This window comes from Budorcas taxicolor, chromosome X, assembly GCF_023091745.1.
Source record: "Budorcas taxicolor isolate Tak-1 chromosome X, Takin1.1, whole genome shotgun sequence".
In the NCBI taxonomy this organism is placed as follows: domain Eukaryota; kingdom Metazoa; phylum Chordata; class Mammalia; order Artiodactyla; family Bovidae; genus Budorcas; species Budorcas taxicolor.
The window spans coordinates 106,375,840-106,401,776 of NC_068935.1; the positions used below are offsets into that span (position 1 = coordinate 106,375,840).

Below are 25,937 nucleotides of genomic sequence, written 5' to 3' on the forward strand. Positions count from 1 at the left end.
CAGGGTCCCATGGAACCCCTTCTCCCTCCCTCTGTGGAAATCCCAACCTGTCTGTGGACAGGGCATTGGAAGCTGGAGAGACTCCTGGATACATGTTTTCAAACTTGAGAAGTTAGGAGTTTGCACACACACATCAACCAGAGACCTTTATTTCTTTAGGAACCAATCACTTTATTGCAAGGAACGGCAAAATTGAAAGAAGAAAAACTTCAGTGAACTTTTCTGCAAGGGCAATACTGGGGACTGCATAGCAGACAGAGTGACCTTGTGCAGTCACCCCTGACTCTGGGAAAAGTCCACTTTTGGACTTAGAGTCCAGGTATCAGTCTTTCTTGTCACCGTCACCCAGGGTAAGCTTGTCAAAGAGGTACTCTGCCAGGCCGTCTTCCGCGGACCCCGTCTTCCTCAGGATGCTGAGATGGCCCGCCAGCTCCTTGATGAACTCCACCTGCTGGTCCAGGTAGCCGGTCTCCAGGAAGTGGCACAGGTGGGGGTCGCGCTTTTCAGTGGCCAGCTGGTGCAGGTCGAGCAGGCTCTGGTTGATGTGCTCCTCCACGTTCAGAGCATCTTGCATGGCTTTGAGACCACTCTCCCACTCTTGGGTCTCCGGCTTCCTGATGTTATGGAAGGAGACGCGGCCCCCACGCCGGTTCTGCAGGGACATCAGGCTCTCAGCCCTCTTGCTGTGCTCGTGGGAGTGGAGCAGGAAGAAGCGGGAGAAGTGCTTTAAGCCCACATCATCACGGTCGAGGTAGAAGGCCACTGCCAGGCACTGGAAGGAGGCGTGGAGCTCCAGGGCAGCGTGGCTGTTGAGTGCGGCCTCACACTCTGGGTGGTAGTCCTGGCGCACCTGCGAGGGCGGTGCGGGCAGCCTGACTCGCACCGCAGGTGTGCCAGGTGAGAAGGCTAGAGTGACGGCGAAGCCACGGCGCCGGCCCAGGTAGCCTGGGAGAGTACCCAGGGTGGACTGTGAAGGTGGCCTGAGACAGGCGGCTCAAATCAGGGCGGCAGCTCTGGGATGAACCGGAAGTGGGTTCCGTTACCAGGTTTACGAGGGGGACGGAAGTTCCATTTCTGTTGGAGACGGGGCGTGCTGGTGGGCGGAGCTCGAGCCCAGTGTTCCAGGTTCCACCGGAGCCTGGGTGGGGCAGAGACTGAGCTGAGCACCTGGCATCTATCACACTTTAAATTTTGCTGTAATATTTGTTTTTCAAGGACTTTCTCTTGTTCTCTAATTGCTCCCGTTGACAGCACCCTATTCTCATTTTATAAACCCACCGGCTTCCTCAGAGGACATGAATTTGCATTTTTTGGTAATGTTCTTTTCTTTTCCTGTATTACATTTGTTTTTTTCCTCCCGAAATAGTTCTGTTTGTTCATCATGATCCTCTCGTTCATTTCCCTCAAATATCTGGCAAGCATTTGTCCATCCATATTTGGGAGTAAAGGATTCATTTGATTAGCCTCAGAATCAAATGATTAGCATGGATCTGATGTACAGTTATGACATCCATTTCATCAACATGCATCTCCTTTGTATGGTAGGGGGTGTGTGTCAGTTCCTTTGGGTGTATGTGGCGTAAAACTTTTAAGGTAGTATAGGGACCCTTCCAAATGCTAAAAGCATGGCATTTCTCTGACATCAGAAAACGTACGTGGGTCGCTCTTCAGATAGATGTGTCCCTCTGTTTTGCCTCATGTCTGCTCGGAGAAGACAATGGCACCCCACTCCAGTACTCTTGCCTGGAAAATCCCATGGACGGAGGAGCCTGGTGGGCTGCAGTCCATGGGGTCGCTAGGAGTCGGACACGACGGAGCGACTTCACTTTCACTTTTCACTTTCATGCATTGGAGAAGGAAATGGCAGCCCGCTCCGGTGTTCTTGCCGGGAGAATCCCAGGGACGGGAAGCCTGGTGGGCTGCCGTCTATGGGGTCGCACAGAGTCGGACACGACTGAAGCGACTTAGCAGCAGCAGCAGCAGCTGCTGCTGCTCTAATTTGGGTTCCTTTCCTGGTCAAGTAATTCACTGTCTTTGGAATGTAGTTTTGGGAGATTAAGCTGATCAAATGCCACTTTGGCTTTGTCCAAGGTCAGGAGGATTGGGGTAGGGTCAGAGCTTGGGTGTGGCAAACAGAACTGTTGTTCAGAGAGGTGCTCTTCAACCTCACAGTCCACCAGGACCTTCTGCACTGCTTGGATTTCATCAACTCTGTTCTTGAACTTTCTTTGAATGTGCTTAGCTTTCTACTACAGGCATATTATTTTTCTTTCTTTTTTTTTATGAAGTAAGGTTGATTTATACTGTGTTAGTTTCAGGTGTACAACTTAGTGATTCAATATCTCTATAGACTATACTCTGTTCAAAGTTACTGTAAAAATAATTGGTTCTATTCCCTGACTACATAACATATCTTAGTAGCTTATTTATTTTATGCAGAGTAGTTTGTTTCTCTCAATCCCCTACTTCTGTCTTGTACCTCTTCCTTTCTTTCTCCTTCTCCCTTCTCCCTTTCTGTCTCCCCTTCCCATACGAGTGGAACCTGTTAAGCACTAGTTTGTCATCTAAATGTGTAAATCTATTTCTGTTTTGTTACATTCATTTGCTCTATTTTTTAGATTCGAAATATAAGTGATAGCATACAGTATATGTCTTTCTCTGTCTGACTTATTTCATGAAGCATAATATCCTCCAGGTCCGTTCGTGTTGTTGCAAGTGGCAGATTTTGTCTTTTTATGGCTGAATAGTATTCCATTATAGTATTCTGTACACCACAGCTTTGTCCATTCATCTGTTGATGGATACTTGGGCTATTGTAAATAATGTTGCTATGAACGTTGGGTTACACGCATGTTTTCAAATTAGTGTTTTTTATTTTATTTTCTTTGGATATATGCCCAGGAGTGGAATTGCTGGGTCATACGGTAGTCCTATTTTTCATTTTTTGAGAATTCTCCATACTGTTTTCTACAGTAGCTGCACCAATTTACATTCCCACCAAGAGAGTACTAGGGTTCTCTTTTCTTCACATCCTTGCCAACACTTGCTATTTGTGGTCTTCTTGATGATAGCCATTCTGACAGGTATGAGGAGATTTCTCAAGTGTTTTTGATTTGCATTTCTCTAATTAGTGATGTTGAATATCTTTTCATGTGCCTGTTGGCCATCTGTATGTCCTCCCTGGAAAGATGTCCACTCATGTGTTCTGCCCATTTTTCAGTTGGGTTGTTTGGGTTCTTTTTTCTCTTTTTTATTGAGTTGTAGGAGCTGGTTACATATTTTTCATATTAACCCCTTATCATTCATATCATTTGAAAATATTTTCTCCCATTCAGTTGGTTGTCTTTTTGTTTTGTTGATGGCTTCCTTTGACGTGCAAAAGTTTTAAATTTACTTATGTCCCATTTGTTTATTTTTTCTTTTATTTCCTTTGCTTAGGAGACAGGTCCAAAATACTGCTGCCTTTTATGTCAAATAGTGTTCTTTCTTCTAGGAGTTCTATGGTTTCTGGTCTAACATGTAGGTCTTTAATCCAGTTTTAATTTGTTTTTGTATATGGTGTGGAAATGTTCTAATCTCATTCTTTTACATGTAGCTGTCCGGTTTTCCCAGCACCACTCATTGAAGAGACTGTCTTTTTTCTGTTGTATATTCTTGCTTTCCTTTGTGGTGGATTAGTTGACCGTAATGTACATGGCTTTATTTCTGCGCACTCTGTTCTGTTCCACTGATCTATGCATCTGTTGTGTGCCTTTTTTAGCTACTGTTTTGATACTGTCGCTTTGTAGCATAGTCTGAAATCACAGTGCATGATAGCTCCAGCTTTGTTCTTTTTTTTCTTAAGATTGCTTTGTCTGTGTGGTTCCATATGAATTTTAGGATTATTTGTTCTCAGTTTTGTGGAAAATGTCATGGGTATTTTGAGAGGCATTGCATTAAATCTGTAGATTGCTTTGGACAATATGGACATTTTAACAGTATTCTTCTCATCCATGAAGGTGCCATAGCTTTCCCCTTCTTTGTAGCATCTTCAGTTTCCTTCATGAGTGTTTTATAGTTTTCAGAGTATAAGTCTTTCACGTCCTTGGTTAAGTTTATTCCTATACATTTTTTGATGTGATTTGAAACGAGGTTGTTTTCTTGCTTTCCCTTTCTGATAGTTCATTTATTACTAATTGAACTTTACTGCTAGTAAACAGTCTGTTCAGATTTTTTGTTTCTTCCAGATTCAGTCTTGGAAATTTTTGTATTTATAGAAATTTATCCATTTTTTCCTAGGTTGTCCAATTTGTTGGCATATAACTGTTTGAAATATTCTTTTATGATTTTTGTACCTTTGTGATAGTAATTATAATTTCTCCTCTTTCATTTCTTATTTGGTTTCCTTTGGTCCTCTCTCTTTTTGTCTTTAGGCTTTTGGGTTTGTTTATCTTAGATGTTTTTCCTTTTAATTTTTAGTTGGATGATAATTACAATATTGTGATAGCTTCCGCCATCCATCAACATGAATCAGCCATAGGTATACCTATGTCCCCTCCCTCTCAAACCTCCCACCCCACCCCCTATGTTGTCACAGAGCACTGGCTTTGGGTTCCCTGCATCATACAGCAAATTCCCGTTGGCTATCTATTTTATGTATGGTAATGTACGTTTCAGTACTACTTTCTCAGGTCATCTCACCCTCTCCCTCCCGCTCTGTGACCCTAAGTCTGTTCTTTATGTCTGTGTCTCCTTTGCTGCCCTGCAAATAGGATCATCAGTACCATCTTTCTGGATTCCATATATATGCATTAATATATGATATTTGTCTTCTCTTTTTAACTTAGCTTCAGCTTGTGCAATCGGCTCTAGGTTCATCTACCTCGTTAGAACTGATTCAGATGTGTTCTTTTTTATGGCTGAGTAATATTCCATTGCTTACATATACCACTGTTTCTTTATCCATTCATCTGCCCATGGAGATCTAGGTTGCTTCCATGTCTTAGCTATTGTACCTAGTGCTGCGATGAACATTGGGGTACGTGTGTCTTTTTCAGTTATGCTTTCCTCAGAGTATATGCCCAGTGGTGAGATTGCTGGGTCATATGATAGTCTTAATCCTAGTTTTTTGTTGTGTTTTGAAGGAATCTCCATACTGTTCTCCATAGTGGCTGTATCAATTTGCATTCCTACCAGCAGTGCAGGAGGGTTCCCTTTTCTCCACACCTTCTCCAGCATTTATTGTTTGTAGACTGTTTGACGATGGTGATTCTGACCAGTGTAAGGTGATACCTCGTTGTAGTTTTTATTTGCATGTCTCTAATAAGGAGTGATGTTGAGCATCTTTTCTTGTCTTTATTAGCCATCCGTATGTCTTCTTTGGAGAAATGTCTGTTTAGGTCTGCCCACTTTTTGATTGGGTTGTTTGTTTTTCTGGTATTGAGCTGCATGAGCTGCTTGTATATTTTGGAGATTAATCCTTTGTCAGTTATTTCATTTGCTATTACTTTCTCCCATTCTGAGAGTTGTCTTTTTATCTTACTTCTAGTTTCCTTCATTGTTCCAAAGCTTTTAAGTTTAATTAGGTCCCACTTGTTTATTTTTGTTTTTATTTTCTTTACTATAGGAGATAGGTCATAGAAGATCTTGCTGTGATTTATGTCAGAGTGTTCTGCCTATGTTTTCCTCTAAGAGTTTTACAGTTTCTGGTCTTACATTTAGGTCTTTAATCCATTTTAAGTTTTTATTTGTGTGTGTGTGTGTGTGTGTGTGTGTGTGTGTGTGTGTGTGTGTGTGTGTGTGTGTGTATGGTGTTAGGGAAAGCTCTAATTCCATTCTTTTCCATGTAGCTGCCCAATTTTCCCAGCACCATTTATTGAAGAGACTGTCTTTTCTCTGGTGTGTATTTTTGCCTCCTTTGTTGAAGGTGCCCATAGGTGCATGGATTTATCTCTGGGCTTTCTATCTATACAAATGTAGACCAATGGAACACATTGGTCCCTATTGCTGTTTTTGTGCCAGTACCATAGTGTCTTAATGCCTCTAGCTTTATGATATGATCTGAAGTCAGGGAAGTTGATTCCTCCAACTCCATTCTTCTTCAGATTGCTTTGGCTGTTTGGGGACTTTTGTGTTTCCATACAAATTTTGAAATTATTTGTTCTAGTTCTGTGAAGAATACCATTGGTAGTTTCATCAGGATCACACTGAATCTACAGATTGCTTGGTGTAATATGGTCATTTAAGACAAGGGTGCCCACACTCACCACTGTTATTCAACACAGTTTGGGAAGTCCTAGCCATAGCAATCAGAGAAGAAAAAGAAATAAAAGGACTCCAGATTGGAAAAGAAGAAGTAAAACTCTCACTGTTGGCATATAACATGATTCTTTCATAGAAAACTCTAAAGATGACACCAGAAAATTACTAGCCCTAATCATTGAGTATAGCAAAGTGGCAGAGTATAGAATTAATACACAGAAATCCTTTGCGCCCCTATACAGTAACAAAGAAAAGTCAGAAAGTGAAATTAAGAAAACAATCCCATTCACCATTGCAACAAAAATAATAAAATACTTAGGAATAAGTTTACCTAAAGAGAGTTTACAAAAGACCTGTATGCAGAAAACTATAAGACACTGATGAAAGAAATTAAAGATGACACAAACAGAGAGGTATACCACATTCTTGGATTGGAATAATCAATATTGTGGTTTTATCTTTTCAAAAAAAAAAAAAAGCTCTTGGTTTCATTGATCTTTTCTATTGGTTTTTGAGCCTCTCTTATTTTCTCTCTGCTGTTTATATTTTCCTTCCTTCTACTAACTGTGTTCTTATTTTTCTAATTCCCATAGATGGTAGGTTAGGTTGTTTGAAGTTTTTGTCTCTTGTGGTATGCTTGTATCACTATAATGTTCCCTCTTAGAACTGCTGTGGTTGCGACCCATAGGTTTTGGGTTTATTCTGTGGATGTTTTTTCTTTCTTTTTTTTTTTTTTTTTGGCGGTGGTGGTGGTGGTGGTTTGGAGAGGGGACCATACCATACAGCATGTGAGATCTTACTAGTAGTTCCCCAACCAGATTTGAACCTATACCTCCTGCATTGGAAGGGCAGTCTTAACCACTGAACTGCCACAGAAGTCCCCTTATCTCATAGATTTTGGAAAGTTGTGTTTCCATTGCCATTTGTCTTGAGGTATTTTCTAATATCCTCTTTGATTTCTTCATTGACCCACTGGTTTTTGTAGTGTTTTCCCATTTTTCTTCCTGTGATTAACTTCTGGTTTTATACCATTGTGGTCTGAAAAAATGCTTGATATACTTTCTATCCTCTTAAATTTGTTGAGACTGGTTTTTTGGCCTTAGTATGTGATCCAACCTGGAGAATATTCCATGTACACTTGAATATGCATCCTGAATGTCTTATAGATATCTATGAAGTCCAACTGGTATATTGTGTCATTTAAGACTACTGTTTCCTTGTTTGATTTTCTGTCTGGATGATCTGTCCATTGATATAAGTGAGGTGTTAATGTTCCCTACTATTATTGAATTATTGTCTGTTTCTCCTGTTAGGTCTGATCTATTTGCTTTATATATTTAGATGTTCCTATAATAGATGCATATATGATAACAAATGTTATATCCTCTTCTGGTATTGATCCCTTTATCATTATATGATGCTCTTCTTTGTCTTTTGTTATAGACTTTGTTTTAAAGTCTGTTTTGTCTACTATGAGTATTGCCACCCTTGCTTTTGTGTCATTTCCATTTGCATGAGAAATCTTTCCCCATCCTTTCACTTTAAGCCTATGCTTGTCTTTAGCTCTTAAATAAGTCTCTTGTAGGTGGCATATAGATGGTCTTTTTCTTTTTTTTTTCTATCCAGTCATTCACCTTTTTTCTGCAGATTGGATCATTAAGTCCATTGAACTTTAAAGTGATCATTGATGTGTAGGTACTTATTACCAGTTTGTTATTTGTTTTCTGGTTGTTTCTGTAGTGACCCTCTGTTCTGTTCTTCTTTTAATTTCTTCCCTGATGATTGGATGATTTTCTTTAGCAGCACAGTTGTGTTCCTTTCTCTCTAGTTTTTGTAAATCTGTAGGGTTTTGATTTGTGGTTACCTTGGGATTCAGATATGGTGACTTATAACTATAATTGTTTTTAGCTGGTAGTCATTTAAATTCAAACATATTGTAAAAGGTCTTCATTATTTTAGCTCCCTTCCTTCACATGTTGTGTTTTTGATGTCATACTTTACATCTTCATATTGATGCCTTAACTGTTATTGTATTTATAGTCGATTTTTCAGTTTTTTGTCTTTTAATATCTATACTAGCTTATTTAAGTGGTTACTCCATAGCTTTTACTATATATTTGCCTTTACTAGTGGGGTTTTTCCTTTTCTGTACATTCTTGGTTCTTGTTGTAGCCTTTGATTTTCTATGCAGAGGAGATTCTTTACCATTTTCTTTAGGATTGATTTATTATTGATGGACTCTTAGTTTTTGCCGCTCTGCAAACTTCCTTATCTCTTTTTCAGTTCTGAATGATAATTTTGCTGGGTAGGGTATCTTCGGTTATAGAGTTTTCCCTTTAATCACTTTAAAATACCATGCCTCTACCTTCTGGCTTGCAAAGTTTCTGCTGTCAGTCAGCTGATAGCATTATGGGTGTTCCTTTGTATATGATTCTGTTTTTCTCTTGTTGCCTTTAGAATTCTGTTTAATTTTTGCCATTTTAATTATGATACATTCTGGTGTAGATCTTTCTGCTTTCCTTTTATTTTGGACCTTCTTTGCTTCCTATGCCTGGATAACAATTTCCTTCAGGTTTGGGAAGTTTTCATCCATAAATCTATCAAATTTATTTTTGACCTCTGTTTTTTTCTTATTAACTATACTCCTTTATGACTTCTATAATACAAATGTTAGTAGTATTTGATGTTGTCCTAGACGTCCCTTCAGTTCTCATTTCTTGAACTGGGTTTTTTTTTTTTTTTTTGCTGTTCTGATTGAGTGGTTTTCATAATCTTTCAGATCTCTTATGCATGCTCTGTATCACTTAGTCTGCTGTTAATCCCTCGTACTGTTTTTTTTTTTTTTTTTTCCATTTAACTTATTGTATTCTTCAGCTCTGACTGGTTCTTTTTTATATCTTCTAGTTTCTTGTTAAAATTCTTGCTATATTCATCTATTTTTTCCCTAGTTCACTTAGCATTCTTAGTACTAATTCTTTGAACTCTTTATCTGGTCAATTGATTATCTGCTTCAGTATTTTTTTCATTTTTCAGAGTTTTTTCTCATGTGTGTGTGTGGAATAAATTCCTTCATCTTCTCATTTTGTTTAACTTTGTCTGTCTCTCTGAAATTAGGTAAAACAGTGACCAATCCCCTTCTTGAAGGCGTGTCCTTTTGTAGGAGCATCCTTATACAATTTGTGTGTGCCCAGTAGCTTTGGTGGTAGAGCTGAATCTGAAGTGAGCAAGAATCATCTTCGCCAAGGATTTCCTGGCAGCTATCACCTTGGTGGGCAGTAGGGCTGGAGATGGAGGAGCTAGAGTCAGAGCCAGGTATGAGATGGGGCTTCTCCTATGCTGAGTGGCAAATGCCACTCTATTCGGGGTGGGATTGAGTCCCAAAGTGCTGGAGCAGAAGCCTAGAGGGTTGGGTCTAAGCTGGTTATGTTTCCTCTAAATGTATGTTCTCCCTTCTCCCAGCATCAACATTTTGACCCTGGAAGGGAGCAGCGCTGGAGCAAGAGGGGCCAGAGTGGGTTCCGTGTGTGGGTCTGGGCTTGTGCTTGGGTCGTCCCAGCACCCAGTCTGAGTTCCAGATATTCCTGACCTGCTGCCTCCCTAGAGTGCCATCATTGGCTGCCCTTGCCCCATCTAGATGTAGTGCTGGGTCTGAGCTAGCTCCATACCCCACAACTGTGCGCTCTCTTCAGCAATGGCAGCCTTTGCCTTAGTGGGGAGCTGTGTGATGGAGCAAGACGGGCCAGAGCACGCACTTGGAGTAGACTGGGGTATGCCCTAGGGTGGTTGCAGGAAACTGGATGGAGTCCCAGTCCGTCTCAATCTTCTTACTGTGCCTTGTTTTAACAGCCAGCAGGTGTGTACATGAGTGGTGTCTAGGTTTCTCACAGCACCCTTGCCAGTGCTATGGGTCTTCAAGCCAGCCAAGGGGACTCATCTTCCCCGGATCAGACCCCAGGTCTGGGGTGCCCAGTATGTGGTTTGAACCACTCACTCCCCAGGGAAGATCCCAAGCACATGTGATCTCCCTCGTCTGTGTTCCCTGCTGGGAGCACAGGTCCCAATCCTATTGCTTCTCCTCCCTCCCTCCCTCCCTCCCTTCCTTCCTATGTGTATCCTTCTTCCAGTCTTCATTGTAGAATAGAAGAGCCTTCCTGTCAGTCTCCATTTTGTTTTCAGTGATGAATTACTCCACGTGTAGATGTATTTTTGATCTGTTCATGAGGGGAGGTAAGCTCAGCGTCCTCCTCCTTTGCTATCTTGATCTCCCAGTAGTCTGCTGCAGTTACTTTTAATTCTCTGGTTTTATAATTGTGAAAGCATATCATGGTTTTATCTTTCAGGCATGCCTCAAAATCTCTGGTTTGCTAACTATATCCTTTCTCATTTAGAGAATTGTTTTTGTTTCTAGCCTGCCAGTATGAGTCAAGTATCACTTTTTACTATTTCAAAATAAAATGCTTGTTTTTTAAAAAGTTAATACATGTGCATGGCTTAAAAACCACATAGTTTTCTCTCTGTAGTCAATCAGTGGAGTATTACTTGCTAGAATAAGGAGAAGAAAGAGGAAGAAAAAGAAATAATACGCATGTGAAGAAAAATCATAGACACATAAGAGAGGAATCTTTAGAAACTTATTCTTTAGAATCATGTCACTTTTGAGTAATGGAGCAATTACTGAGACAGACTAAATTCTGGGCCACACAACAGGTCTCTGTAAATTTTAACAGATTTAAATCATGCAAGATATGTTCTCTGACCACAGTGGGATTGAACTAGAAATCATTAACAGTAAGATATTTGATAAATCCCCCAATATTTGAAAGCTAATAATACAATATACTTCTAAATAATCCAAAAGTCAAAGAATAATGGGTGTATCAAAATTATTTGGAATGGACCCATGGGCAGAGGAGCCTGGAGGGCTACAGTCCATAGGGTCACAAAGAGTCAGACGTGACTGGAGTGACTTGGCAGGCAGTAAGTAAAATCCAACATATCAACATTTGTGAGATGTGGCTAAATCAGTGCTTAGATGGAAATGTATAAGAACCAAACGCCTATATTAAAAAACAAAAAGAAGTCTGAAATTATCATACTTCGAACCTTAAGAAATGGAAAGAATGAGGAACAAAAGAAATCTAAATCAAGCAGAGGGAAGAGTTTGTTGCAAGCCAAGCAGTGTCTTATAACCTGGGACAAAGCTAAGATGTTGAGGAGCATGGCTGCCATTATTGGGGGCTGGCCCCAGGGAGAGACCAGTGGGTCAACTTTAGGGTCTGTGGTTGAACTGGCCATTTGGAATAGACGTCTAAGTGAGAAGTCTTTCTACTGTGTGATGATGAAAGATACTGAAACAAAGACCTGGGACAGACTGAGAGTTCCTTTTAGGCTCTGCTGCTAAGTCACTTCAGTCATGTCCAACTCTGTGCGACCCCATAGAAGGCAGCCCACCAGGCTCCCCCATCCCTGGGATTCTCCAGGCAAGAACACTGGAGTGGGTTGCCATTTCCTTCTCCAGTGCATGAAAGTGAAAAGTGAAAGTGAAGTCACTCAGTCCTGTCCGGCTGTTCGCGACCCCATGGACTGCAGCCTACCAGGCTCCCCCGTTCTGGGCTGAGGTACATTGAGGTGACTACCTAAGGCTTGGTCCTTTGAATGACCTTTGTGCCTGGAATCAAGTGACTGGACACAAAGAGCCAATTCAGAATCATATATCCTTCTTGTCAGTTATCTAACTTTCTGCCCCTAGGGAAAAAGATGGAAATCCAACCTACATGCTAAGATTGACCTTGAAGCATGATACATCACCTTTCTAGATTTTCCTTGATATGTTTTAAAATTTTTATTTTAATCTGTATCAAAAGGCTGCATATGGCACAGTTCCGTTTATGTGAAATGTCTAGAATGGACAAACCTATAGAGAAAAAAATGTAGATTAGTATTTGCCAGGGGCTGGAGGGAAGGGGAATGGGGAGTGACTCCTAATGGGTATGAATGGGTACATGGCTTCTCTGGGGGATAATGAAAATGCCTTGAAATGATGTAGTCGTGTGATTGTTGCATTACTCTTTGAATGTACTAAAAAACATTGAGTGGTATACTTGGAACCGTATGGTATGCAATCATATCTTGATAAAGCTGTTATTTTTTTTTTAAAAGGAGCGGTGTCAGCCAAAGATCAGACTGCAACAGAGATGAAATTCAGAGTAGGCTGTGCAGCTCATTTGTCATGAAATGTTACTACTTTCATCACTTGGCAATATTGAAGGTAGCAAATTTTCACGTTAATGATGGCTTCTTTTCTACCACCCAGCAGTAGAATAAGATGAATAAAACATTCAGAAGAAAAAAAAAGGATTGAATACTCCTTATGGGAAAAGGAAACGGGTAAAATTGAATCCATCAATGAAATGAAGTGAAGTGAAGTCGCTCAGTCGTGTCAGACTCTTCACAACACCATGGGCTGTAGCCTACCAGGCTCCTCTGCCCATGGGATTTTCCAGGCAAGAGTAGTGGAGTGGGCTGCCATTTCCCTTCTCCAGGGGATCCTCCCAACCCAGGGGTCGAACCCGGGTCCCCCACATTGCACACAGATGCTTTACCATCTGAGCCACCAGGGAAGCCATGTACCCATTCATACCCATTAGCAGACCCTTCCCAATCCCCTTCCCTCCAGCCCCTGGCAAATACTAAGCCCTATTATTGAATCCATCAATAATTACTTGTTAATTTCTGTGTGTGAAACTGTTCTAGGTATACTACAGAAGAAAGAAATCCTTGAGAAACAAGTTCCTGGCCTATAAATACTCTGTCTTTTAACACCCATTGAATTTGACTTTTCAGCCTCACCCATACTAAATGTATAGGGCATTTTTGTTTGTTTTCACTTTTGGTCTGCCTTTAACATGCTTTATTCAGCATCCATCTTGAGCAGATGCTCTTGTTGGCCACCAGATGGAAGCCTAACAACATCTACATTTTCAAATGCTTGCTTTTTGCGATCACTTGATTTATTCAGACTAGATTTGTGGCATGAACAAAAGATGTCACCAGATTTTTCTTTAAGCTGTCGTTGGTTTTTAAAGTCTGAATTGTCATCTGTGTTTATTGCACAGTTGCCCAGTCTGAGTAATTTGCTGATGTTGCTGTCAGTCATTACAGTCATCCAAACCATGTCAGTCTAGCCTGCCACCTGTTTGGAGACCCAAGATGGACTGAGATTGGACTCTTGCCATTCACCTTCTCCCTGCCACTCCGAGAATTCCCTTTCCTTGTGGTAGATTGCATTATTGACTCAAAATTCTTTCTTCCCTCCCTGTCCTAATCATGGCTTCATTGATGGTGGTAAATACTCCTCTCTTCCCTGACTTGGGGTGTTCCAAGCCAATTGTTTTGGTCAATGATATATGAGAAGACCTAAGGTTTGTTAAGTTTGACCAAAAGATGTAAGTGTGCTTGCATGGTTGGGCATGGCCTCTTATGTTTCTTCCATCCACCATTTGAAGAACATGTCCTAGGCAGGTTGCAGAGAAATGAGACATGTAGAACAGAAGGGAATCTAGCTCAACCAAACTCAACCTATAGCCAAGCCTAGCAGGTAGAAGCTGACTCCTGCAAATGTCATTCTGCAGACCTGCAATGTGATTTTGAGGTTGCTTGTTAGACAGCTTTACTGCAGCAAAATTTGCGTAGGGAGTTGCCTTAGGCAGAGTTTCATACCTAGGTATTTTACAAATGTGGTTCCCCTGTATGGAATGATAGCAGCCAGAATTTGGTTACTGTCAGTTACAGTGGCTGTGAGCCATTGCAAATCGATACCTGTTAAAATCACTTTTCTTGTCCCAATTCACTTCAGCAAGTGCTTGAATGCAAATCTGTTGAAGAGGATAAGTTTACCTTTATGTAGTGTCTTAAGACTCAGTTACCATGAAAACCAGTAAGTTCAAGGAGCAGCATGACCCTGTATTCTACATGCAAAGAAAAAAGTATTTCCTAGGTGCCAGTTATTTGGCTTTGGTTCCTTACAGAGGAGGTACGATAAGTTTCTTTTATAAAGTAGCATATGGTGGAGATGGCTGACAGGTACAGAAAAAGATGCTCAACATCATTAATCATCAGGGAGATGCAGAGCAAAACCACAATGAGATATCACCTCAAGCCTGACATCAAAAAGAACACAAATAATAAATGTTGGAGAGGATGTGGAGGAAAGAGACCCCTTTTTTACACTGTTGGTTGCAATGGAAATTGGTGAAGCCACTCTGGAAAACAGTATGGAGGTTTCTCAGAGAACTAAAAATAGAGCTACCATATGACCTAGCAATTCCACTTTTCAGTGTATATCGGGGAAAGAAAAATAAAAACACCACTTTGAAGAGATATATGCACCCCATTGTTCATAGTAGCATTACTTATGATAGCCAAGATACCAAAGCAACTCAAGTGCCCATCAACAGATGAAGGCGTAAAGAAGATGTAATATATGAGTGCAGCAGTGCAGGGGACCTTTTGAAGGAGGTTGCCATTATCTTCATTACCTCCACCATAGTTTGGTCTCAGGTCAAACAACAGGGAGGGAACACAGCCCCGCCCATCAACAGAAAATTGGATTAAAGATGTACTGAGCATGGCCCCGCCCATCAGAGCAAGACCCAGTTTCCCCCAGTCACACTATTCCATCAGGAAGCTTACAGAAGCCTCTTACCTTATCCATCAGAGGGCAGACAGACTGAAAACCACAGTCACAGGAAACTAATCAAACTGATCACACGGACCCTGACCTTATCTAACTCAATGAAACTCTGAGCCATGCCGTGTAGAGCCACCCAAGACGGACGGGTCATGGCGGAGAGTTCTGACAAAATGTGGTCCACTGGAGAAGGGGATGGCAAATCACTTCAGTATTCTTGCCTTGAGAACCCCATGAAAGGAATGAAAAGGCAAAAAGACAGGACACTGAAAGATGAACTCCCCAGTTCGGTAGGTAGGTGCCCAATATGTTACTGGAGAAGAGTGGAGAAATAACTCCAGAAAGAATGAAGAGGCAGAGCCAAAGCAAGAACACCACTCAGTTGTGGATGTGACTGGTGATGGAAGTAAACTCTGATGCTGGAAAGAACAGTATTGCAAAGGAACCTGGAATGTTAGATCCATGAATCAAGGTAAATTGGAAGTGGTCAAACAGGAGATGGCAAGAGTGAACATCGCCTAAAATGGACTGGAATGGGTGAATTTAATTCAGATGACCATTACATCTAGTACTGTGGGCAAGAATCCTTTAGAAGAAATGGAGTAGCCCTCAGAGTCAACAGGAGAGTCCAACATGCAGTTCTTGGGTGCAATCTCAAAAATGACAGAATGATCTCTGTTTGTTTCCAAGGCAAACCATTCAATATCACAGTAATCCAAGTCTGTGTCACGACCAGTGATGGTGAAGTAGCTGAAGTTGAACTGTTCTGTGAAGACCTACAAGACCTTCTCAAACAAACACCCAAAAAAGATGTCCTTTTCATTACAGGGGACTGGAATGCAAAAGGAGGAAGTCAAGAGCTACCTGGAGTAACAGGCAAATTTGGCCTTGGAGTACAAAATGAAGCAGGGCAAAGGCTAATGGAATTTTGCCAAGAGAACACACTTGTCTTAGCAATCATCCTCTTCCAACAACACGAGGGGAGACTCTACACATGGACATCACCAGATGGTCAGTAGTGAAATCTGATTGATTATATTCTTTGCAGCCAAAGATGGAGAAGCTCTATACAGTCAGAAAAAAACAAGACCAGGAGCTGACTGTGGCTCAGATCATGACTGCTTATTGCAAAATTCAGACTTCAGTTGACAAAAGGAGGGAAAACCACTAGACCATCCAGGTATGACCTAAGTCAAATCCCTTATGATTTTATAATAGAAGTGAGAAATAGATTCAAGGGATTAGATCTGATAGAGTGCCTGAAGAACTATGGATGGAGGTTCGTGACATTGGACAGGAGGCAGGGATCAAGACCATCCCCAAGAAAAAGAAATGCAAAAAGGCAAAATGGCTTTCTGAGGAGGCCTTACAAATAGCTGAGAAAAGAAGAGACGCTACAGGCAAAGGAGAAAAGGAAAGATATACCCATCTGAATGCAGAGTTCCAGAGAATAGCAAGGGGAGATAACAAAGCCTTCCTCAGTGATCAATGCAAGGAAATATAGGAAAACAACAGAATGAGGAAGACTAGAGCTCTCTTCAAGAAAATTAGAGATACCAAGGAAACATTTCATGCAAAGATGGGCACAGTAAAGGACAGAAACGAATTGGTATGGACCTAACAGAAGCAGAAGATATTAAGAAGAGGTGGCAAGAATACACAGAAGAACTATACAAAAAAGATCTTCATGACCCAGATAACCACAATGGTGTGATCACTCACCTAGAGCCAGTCGTCCTGGAATGCGAAGTCCAGTGGGCCTTAGGAAGCATCACTATGAACAAAGCTAGTGGAGGTGATGGAATTCCAGCTGAGCTCTTTCAAATCCTAAAAGATGATGCTGAGAAAGTGCTGCACTCAATAGGCCAGCAAATTTGGAAAACTCAGCAGTGGCCACAGGACTGGAAAAGGTCAGTTTTCATTCCAATCCCAAAGAGAGGCAATGCCAAAGAATGTTCAAACTACCACACAATTTTACTCATCTCACACTGTAGCAAAGTAATCCTCAAAATTCTCCAAGCCAGGCTTCAGCAGTTCATGAACCATGAGCTCCCAGATGTTCAAACTGGATTTACATGTTTTTCAGTGTTAGCCAAATTAAATTTCCTTTTAGGAAGAGAAAGACTATGCATATTGTGATTGCCATGAGGGCACAGTCACCATTGTACCAACAATACCCCAACCAGGCATGGCAGACAGTAATTATTAGATAATTATTATTTTTACAAAATGAATGATTTAACAACCAACCAATGAATGCAATCATATGCTCTGGTTTTGGGGGTAGTCTGAGAAAAGCAGAAACTGTCTCCCGGTATAAGTTGTCAAATGTCATGGCACCCAGCAGAAATCCAAACTGATCTTTTTTTAACATGCAGATTTCCTTGTTCAGCTCTGGCTACAGAGTACAGGTGGAACATTAGCAGTGCTGGAAACATTTTCAGTGATAGCAGTTTATACAGTTGAGGGCTGGAGAATTTTACTGAGGGAAATTTTTTAAGAAAGAACTCTTCAGTCTTCAAAAGCAGATACTAACAAGAATGTGAGATTGAAGCATATAAAATCTGAATGTATATAGAGAAAATTAATGTAAATTTGTCTTTTAAAACTCCAGGATGAACAGTCACTCTTTGGAGGTTGAAAAAGTAGTTTAGGTCAAATTAAAGACACCGGTGCATACGTTACAAAGTAGAGACTGGAGGTGAAGGACATGTTTCACCAATAGGGTGTATAGCCTCAACATATTGATGAGGTTAATAAAGTATTAGATGAACTCATGGAATATAAGAGTTTGCAAGACAATTAAGAGGGGGTTTCTGGCATGATCTTTAGCTTTTAAAGTCAGCAAAGAGAGAAAAGTACCAAATAGGATAAGAATCAATTTGGTTCTATTAATGTCATCTGAAATACTGATTGGACAGTGGGTGGTATTTCATATGTTACATTGCTGTGTTCTGATGAAAGTGATTAATAATATACACTGTTTTAAAAACATACAAAAGACTGTGAACAGTATGTAAAGACTGAGATAATAAAGGGCTTGTGTGAAAGTAGCTGTAAATCTGTGGGCCCAGAGTGCTGGAAGTGAGCCACACTAAGGGATCATATACCAAAGCCTTGGTATCAACTGCCCCCGCTCTCTTCAGTCATCACCATCAAACTGTGCTGTAGAATCCTAACTTCTGGTCTGGGATTATGTGGGGAAATGTCGCATGAGTGCGTCTGCCGGGGGAGAGGAACAGATGGAGGAGATGGTGGCGCTGGTGGTTGAGGGCCCTGAGTACTAATACTGTCTCTGAGGAGAGAAGAGATACTTACATGGGAGAAAAACTGTTTAGGGTCTGAAGTCATGATTCACATGTTATCATTTGGATCCCTTAATCATGTTTACAGTTCAGAAACAACACATTTTGTAGACTCCTCCATCTTAGGAAACAAGCTTCAAATCATATTTCAATGTTTCCAAAATCGATGCTAATCCTTTTAATCAGGGGTGCTGAATAAACTTGTTGCTTTGTCAAACTGGGAAATAGTTCAAGTGGCCATGACCTACACATTAGATTAGTTCTTCAATGTAATAACTTGTAAAGCTACATTTTGTAAATGGGACATCAAATCATTGCCTTTCATCTGCTTTTGAAATCTTAATTGCCAAAGGGAATATTTTTGAGTAAAGTTAATTTTGGAAGTTAAATATAAATTTTTCACATTGTCAATCAACAATTTCAAAAAAAGCATAACCATATGTTTCTTATACATAAAAACAAAACTACATGTTGTCCTATTTTCTTCATCTCTTCGCATGCAGTGAAAGATTTATGCATTGGTTTTGTCAGGAGTGAAAAATATTTTCTCAAGTTATCCAAGAATATTGGTATATAAATACTAAAAAATGTTACCATGGAAGGTTCTAGAATATATTATAAAAATGGTATAAATACTGGAATCTTATCTCTTATGAGATATATGAATGTGAAGGAGAACTAACTAGATTTTATTCAAGTTACTTTGGTTATTATTATCAACAAGATTTACCTTAAAACAGTGCTGTAAATTTCACATTAAACCATTAAAATACTGTTTTTGCAATACTTTGTAACCAAACTAGGCTCGTGTGCTTTGGAAGGTATGAGTTATCTCTAGATTGTGGTCAGTTTCAAATGTATACAAAAGTAGACAGAGTATTACAATAAATTCCCATATTCCCATTGTTACCAATCCAAACTTGGGCCCACTCGCCCTCATTCGGTAAAGCTAATCTATTGACTCTGCGTTTTGGTGCAAAGAAATGCAGCATTTACTGCAGGGAACCAAGCAAGGAATTCAGGATAGCTAATGCTCAAAACACCCAAACTTCCTGATAGGTTTCAAAAGCATTTTGAAAGGCAAGTTGAGGAAGGGGCATCTCAGGGTATGTGATCAGCTTGTGCATAGTTCTTTGATTGACTGATGGTAAGGTACCAGGGCGATGTCACAGGGGTCAACATTATCAATCCTTAGGCACCAGTAAGTCTGAAGGGAGGTACATGCTCAGATCATCAAGTAGTTAAATTTCTTCCATTTGGTGGTGTTAAATTTTACAAAAAACATTATTTTGACCGTGCCATGTGGCTTGAGGGATCTTAGTTCTCCGACCAGGTGACCAGGGCTTGGACCTGGGACCCTGGCAATAAAAGCCCCAAGTCCTGACCACTGGCCTGCCAGAGAATTCTCTGGTGATGGTTTTAACATCTGTAAAACAACTCAGGAAATATACATAAAGGTATTATTATTTAGGTACTTCAGAGAGGAGCTAAGGCAGAGGATATGGGGCAGGGGTCTCTCCTAGAAAGGACCCACTGTGTTCTGCTCAGTTATACCATCTCCCACCTTCAACAGTTACTGACTCCTGGCGTTATTTCCTCACCCATTATTATTTTGAAGAAATGCTAAGATATTTTATGCATAAATATTTCAGTGTGCATCTATATAACAGAACTCTTTGTTAAATCAAATAATACCACACTACCTTTAAATGTGCTTTGAATAGTTTTGTATTTATAACTGGAAAGGCAAAGCAGTTTCAAAGATGAGAACTTTGCTCTCAAAGTGTCTTGCATTGTAGGAGTGAATGTCGCCAAGGGACCATTTCATGTAAATTGGCAGTTATGTGAGCTATAGCTCTGAGGAACAGTGCACTTCAGTCAACAAAAGTTCATGAGCCATGCTTTCCCCATCTGACTGGAAAAATAAAACTGCAGAATTACATACCAGCAAATATGGAGGTACTGAAGTGCTTTCTCAAGTCTTAGGTTTACTATGTTAGAAGTTGAAAAAAAAAACTACTTGTTGGTCCCCTTTGTAATATTAAGAGGCATCTTGCAATCCTGCTCCAGTCATAAATATAACCTGGGAAGACTGGTTTTTAAAAATTTCATATTTCCAGCCCAGGTACACTAGAGGTTTATAAGAGTGATTCCTAACAGTCTGTGCTTTGTGAAAAAAGTACTGTGAAGAAGTCAGTTCTTTATTTTTCTTGAGATGGTCATACTTAAAGTATGATGATCAGCAATGCTATTTCATAATTATTCCTAGGTATTTGACATACTCTATGTAATGTATATGACTATGTTGAGAAAGGAATGTTTCCTGCCATATCAATGAATCAGACATTTTTTATATCATATTTTTCAGCCCTTCCATTGAGGTAAATTTTGAGTGGTATCATGCTACTTTATTGCAGGGTGGTACAGTTCAAGTAAAAAAATCACACATGGATGTTTTGTAAGGGCAGCATCCATGCTCAACAGTGGTGACCACAGGAAGTGTGTCTCTAGGAAAGCCAGCCCTGCTGCACTTAGATCGTCACTGAAGCCCAGGGTGAGCTTGTCAGTGAGGGACTCTGCTATGTCAGCATGCAGGGCCCCCATCTTGCTACCCAGATGTCTGCTTCAAACAAAATGAAGACCCCTTGATTTCATTCCCCTCCCAATCCCTTTCCCTTCACTATTTCTGCACATCAACCCCAGTCATGATGTTCAGGCCATATTTTTATGTCTCGTCTACTCACAGGCACCCACATTCACCAGGGCCTCACCTGACCCACGCCCACCCCATATACTACATTGTTTATTAGGGGAAGGTACATTTTGTATTGTTCAGGGTCCCATGGGTCGCCTTCTTCCCTCCCTCTGTGCAGATCTTGAGCGGCCTGTGGACAGGGCATTTGTAGCTCAAGCGACTCCTGGATACCTGTTTTAAAACCTGAAAGGTTAAGGGTTTGCACGCATGAATCAACAAGGGACCTTTATTTCTTTAGGAAGCGATTTATTGGAAGAACTGGCAACACTGAAAGAAGGAAAACTTAAATGAACTTATTCTGCAAGGGCAATACTGCAGTCTGCATGGCAGGACTCGGGGGAAAGTCCAGTCCAGGCTCAGTCCTTCTTGTCGCCGTCACCCAGGCTGAGCTTGTCAAAGAAGTACTCTGCCAGGGCACATTCCGGGAACCCCACGTTGCTCAGGTTGCCGAGTTGGTTCCCCAGCTCCTTCATGGACTCGACCTGCTGGTCCAGGGAGCCGGTCCCCAGGAAGTGGCACAGGTGGGCGTCACTGCTGTTGGTGGCCAGCTGGTGCAGGTCGAGCAGGCTCTGGTTGACGCTCTTCTCCAGGTGCAGGGTGTCTTGGATGGCCTGGAGTGCGCTCTCCCACTGTTGGGTCTCAGGCTTTCTGATGTCGACGAAGCAGATGCGGCCCCCACGCTGGACCTGCAGGAACATCAGGCTCTGGGCTGTCTTGCTGTGCTCGAGGGAGCGGAGCAGGAAGAAGCGGGAGAAACGCTTCAAGGCCATGTCATCATGGTCGAGGTAGAAGGCCACGGCCAGGCACTGGAAGGAGGCGTGGAACTCGAGGGTGGTGAGGCTGTTGAGCGCAGCCTCACACTCGGGGCGGTAGTTCTGACGCACTTGTGAGGGCGATGTGGGCAGCATGGCGGGCCACTCCCCATCCCAGGGAATGGCGGCTGGGACCAGGCGTCTGTGGGGCAGGAATCGGCGGGGGCGGGGGCAGGGGCGCGGGCGCCAGCGGTGTGCCCGGAACTTTCCCATGGCGGACGATGTGGGCAGCCGGACGCGGGCTGTGGGTTAAACGGCAGGCGTTCTAGGTGTGGGCTCTGGAATGGACAGATAATAGGGTCTGTTGGGCGGGGTCAGTGCCTGGGCTTGTGATTGGTTAAGGAAGAGGTCACGTGTGTGGGTGGGATCTGTGGGCAGGGCGAGACCACTGTCTATCAAAGCCAAGGTGTGGGCAGGGCGAGACCACTGTTTATCAAAGTCAGGATGAGGCAGAGCCGCTTTGAGCTGAGTAATTCACATCCACAAAGTTTTTATTTTATTCATTTATTTATTTCTAATACAAGTTTATTTTAATTGGAGGCTAGTTGCTTTACAGTACTGTATTGGTTTTGCCATACATCGACATGAATCTGCCACGAGTGTACTCCTGTTCCCCATCCTCAATCCCCCTCCCACCTCTCTCCCTATACCCTCCATCTGGGTAATCCCAGTGCACCAGCCCTGAGCATCCTGTATCATGCTTCCAACCTGGACTGGCAATCTGTTTCACCTATGATAATATACATGTTTCAGTGCCATTCTCCCAAATCATCCCACCCTCACCCTCTCCCACAGAGTCCAAAAGACTGTTCTATACATCTGTGTCTCTCTTGCTGTCTCGCACACAGGGTTACCATTGCCATCTTTCTACATGCCATATATATGCATTAGTATACTGTATTGGTGTTTTTCTTTCTGGCCTACTTCACTCTGTATAATAGGCTCCAGTTTCATCCACCTCATTAGAACTGATTCAAATGTATTCTTTTTAATGACAGAGTTATACTCCATTGTGTATATGTACCACGGCTTTCTTATCTGTTCGTCTGTTGATGGACATCTAGGTTGCTACTGTAAACGGTTCTACGATGAACACTGGGGTACACGTGTGTCTTTCGATTCTGGTTTCCTTGGTGTGTATGCCCAGCAGTGGGATTGCTGGGTCATAAGGCAGTTCTATTTCCAGTTTTTTAAGGAATCTCCACACTGTTCTCCATAGTGGCTGTACTAGTTTGCATTCCCACCCAACAGTGTAAGAGGGTTCCCTTTTCTCCACACCCTCTCCAGCATTTATTGCTTGTAGACTTTTGGATAGCAGCCATTCTGACTGGTGTGAAATGGTACCTCATTGTGGTTTTGATTTGCATTTCGCTGATAACGAGTGATGTTGACCATCTTTTCATGTGTTTGCTAGCCATCTGTATGTCTTCTTTGGAGAAATGTCTGTTTAGTTCTTTGGCCCATTTTTTGATTGGGTCGTTTATTTTTCTGGAATTGAGCTGCAGGAGTTGCTTGTATACTTTTGAGACTAATTCTTTGTCAGTTGCTTCATTTGCTATTATTTTCTCCCATTCTGAAGGGTGTCTTTTCACCTTGCTTATAGTTTCCTTTGTTGTGCAGAACCTTTTAATTTTAATTAGGTCCCATTTGTTTATTTTTGCTTTTATTTCCAATATTCTGGGAGGTGGGTCATAGAGGATCCTGCTGTGATTTATGTTGGAGAGTGTTTTGCCTATGTTCTCCTCTAGGAGTTTTATAGTTTCTGGTCTTACGTTTAGACCTTTAATCCATTTTGAGTTTATTTTCGTGTATGGTGTTAGAAAGTGTTCTAGTTTCATTCTTTTACAAGTGGTTGACCAGTTTTCCCAGCACCACTTGTTAAAGAGATGGTCTTTTCTCCATTGTATATTCTTGCCTCCTTTGTCAAAAAGATAAGGTGTCCATAGGTGCGTGGACTTATCTCTGGGCTTTCTATTTTGTTCCATTGATCTATATTTCTGTCTTTGTGCCAGTATCATATTGTCTTGATGACTGTGGCTTTGTAGTAGAGCCTGAAGTCAGGCAGGTTGACTCCTCCAGTTCCATTCTTCTTTCTCAAGATTGCTTTGGCTATTTGAGGTTTTTTGGATTTCCATACAATTTGTGAAATTATTTGTTCTAGCTCGGTGAAAAATACCATTGGTAGCTTGATAGGGATTGCATTGAATCTATAGATTGCTTTGGGTAGTATACTCATTTTCACTGTATTGTTTCTTCCGATCCATGAACACGGTATATTTCTCCATCTATTAGCGTCCTCTTTGATTTCTTTCACCAGTGTTTTATAGTTTTCTATATATAGGTCTTTTGTTTTTAGGTAGATATATCCCTTAAGTATTTTATTCTTTTCGTTGCAATGGTGAATGGAATTGTTTCCTTTATTTCTCTTTCTGTTTTCTCATTGTTAGTGTATAGGAATACAAGGGATTTCTGTGTGTTGATTTTATATCCTGCAAATTTACTATATTCATTTGTTCGCTCTAGGAATTTTCTGGTGGAGTCTTTAGGGTTTTCTATGTAGAGGATCATGTCCTCTGCAAACAGTGAGAGCTTTACTTCTTCTTTTCCAATCTGGATTCCTTTTATTTCTTTTTCTGCTCTGATTGCTGTGGCCAAAACTTCGAAAACTATGTTGAATAGTAGTGGTGAGAGTGGGCACCCTTGTCTTGGTCCTGACTTTAGGGGAAATGCTTTCAATTTTTCATCATTGAGGATAATGTTTGCTGTGGGTTTGTCATATATAGCTTTTATTATGTTGAGGTATGTTCCTTTTATTCCTGCTTTCTGGAGGGTTTTTATCATAAATGGATGTTGAATTTTGTCCAAGGCTTTCACCGCATCTATTGAGATAATCATATGGCTTTTATTTTTCAATTTGTTAATTGTGTATTACATTGATTCAGGCTTCCTTGGTGGCTCAGAGGTTAAAGCATCTGCCTGCAATATGGGAGACCTTGGTTCGTTCCCTAGTTCGGGAAGCTCCCCTGGAGAAGAAAATGGCAACCCACTCCAGTATTCTTGCCTGGAGAATCCCATAGATGAGGGGCCTGGTAGGGTGCAGTCCATGGGGTCGCAAAGAGTTGGACACGACTGAGCGGCTTCCCTCATTCACTCACTCACATTGATTCGTCTGTGGATATTGAAGAATCCTTGCATCCCTGGGATAAGGCCCACTTGGTCATGATGTATGATCTTTTTAATGTGTTGGTAGATTCTGATTGCTAGAATTTTGTTAAGGATTTTTGCATCTGTGTTCATCAGTGATATTGGCCTGTAGTTTCCTTTTTCTGTGGCATCTTTGTCAGGTTTTGGTATTACGGTGATGGTGGCCTCATAGAATGAGTTTGGAAGTTGACCTTCCTCTGCAATTTTATGGAAGAGTTTGAATAGGATAGGTGTTAGCTCTTTAATTTTTGGTAGAATTCAGCTGTGAAGCCATCTGGACCTAGGCTTTTGTTTGCTGGAAGCTTTCTGATTACAGTTTCAATTTTTGTGCTTGTGATGGGTCTGTTCAGATTTTTTATTTCTTCCTGGTTCAGTTTTGGAAAGTTGTACTTTCCTAAGAATTTGCCCATTTCTTCCAAGTTGTCCATTTTATTGGCATATAATTGCTGATAGTAGTCTCTTATGATCCTTTGTATTTCTGTGTTGTCTGTTGTGATCTCTCCATTTTCATTTCTAATTTTATTGATTTGATTTTTCTCCCTTTTTTTCCTTGATGAGTCTGATTAATGGTGTGTCAATTTTATTTATCCTCTCAAAGAACCAGCTTTTGGCCTTGTTGATTTTTGCTATGGTTTCTTTTTTTTTTTTTTTTGCATTTATTTCTGCCCTAATTTTTAAGATTTCTTTCCTTCTAGTAACCCTGGGGTTCTTCATTTTTTCCTTTTCTAGTTGCTTTAGGTGTAGAGTTAGGTTATTTATTTGACTTTTTTCTTGTTTCTAAAGGTATGCCTGTATTGCTATGAACCTTCCCCTGAGCACTGCTTTTACAGTGTCCCACAGGTTTTGGGTTGTTGTGTTTTCATTTTCATTCGTTTCTATGCATATTTTTATTTCTTTTTTGATTTCTTTTATGATTTGTTGGTTATTCAGCA

General features: G+C 41.1%; 2 protein-coding genes across 2 annotated transcripts; both read right to left on the reverse strand.

The window, feature by feature from the left end:
• Positions 1-322: 322 nt before the first annotated feature.
• LOC128069595 (ferritin heavy chain-like) lies at positions 323-20,838 on the reverse strand. Its single transcript, XM_052662727.1, has 2 exons — positions 20,682-20,838; positions 323-945 (listed from the first exon to the last, which is right to left on the reverse strand). Exons 1-2 carry the CDS (start codon positions 20,836-20,838, stop codon positions 323-325), a joined length of 780 nt encoding a protein of 259 aa, XP_052518687.1.
• Positions 20,839-21,345: 507 nt separating this feature from the next.
• LOC128069596 (ferritin heavy chain-like) lies at positions 21,346-22,014 on the reverse strand. The gene has a single exon (XM_052662729.1). It carries the CDS (start codon positions 22,012-22,014, stop codon positions 21,346-21,348), a length of 669 nt encoding a protein of 222 aa, XP_052518689.1.
• Positions 22,015-25,937: the final 3,923 nt, after the last annotated feature.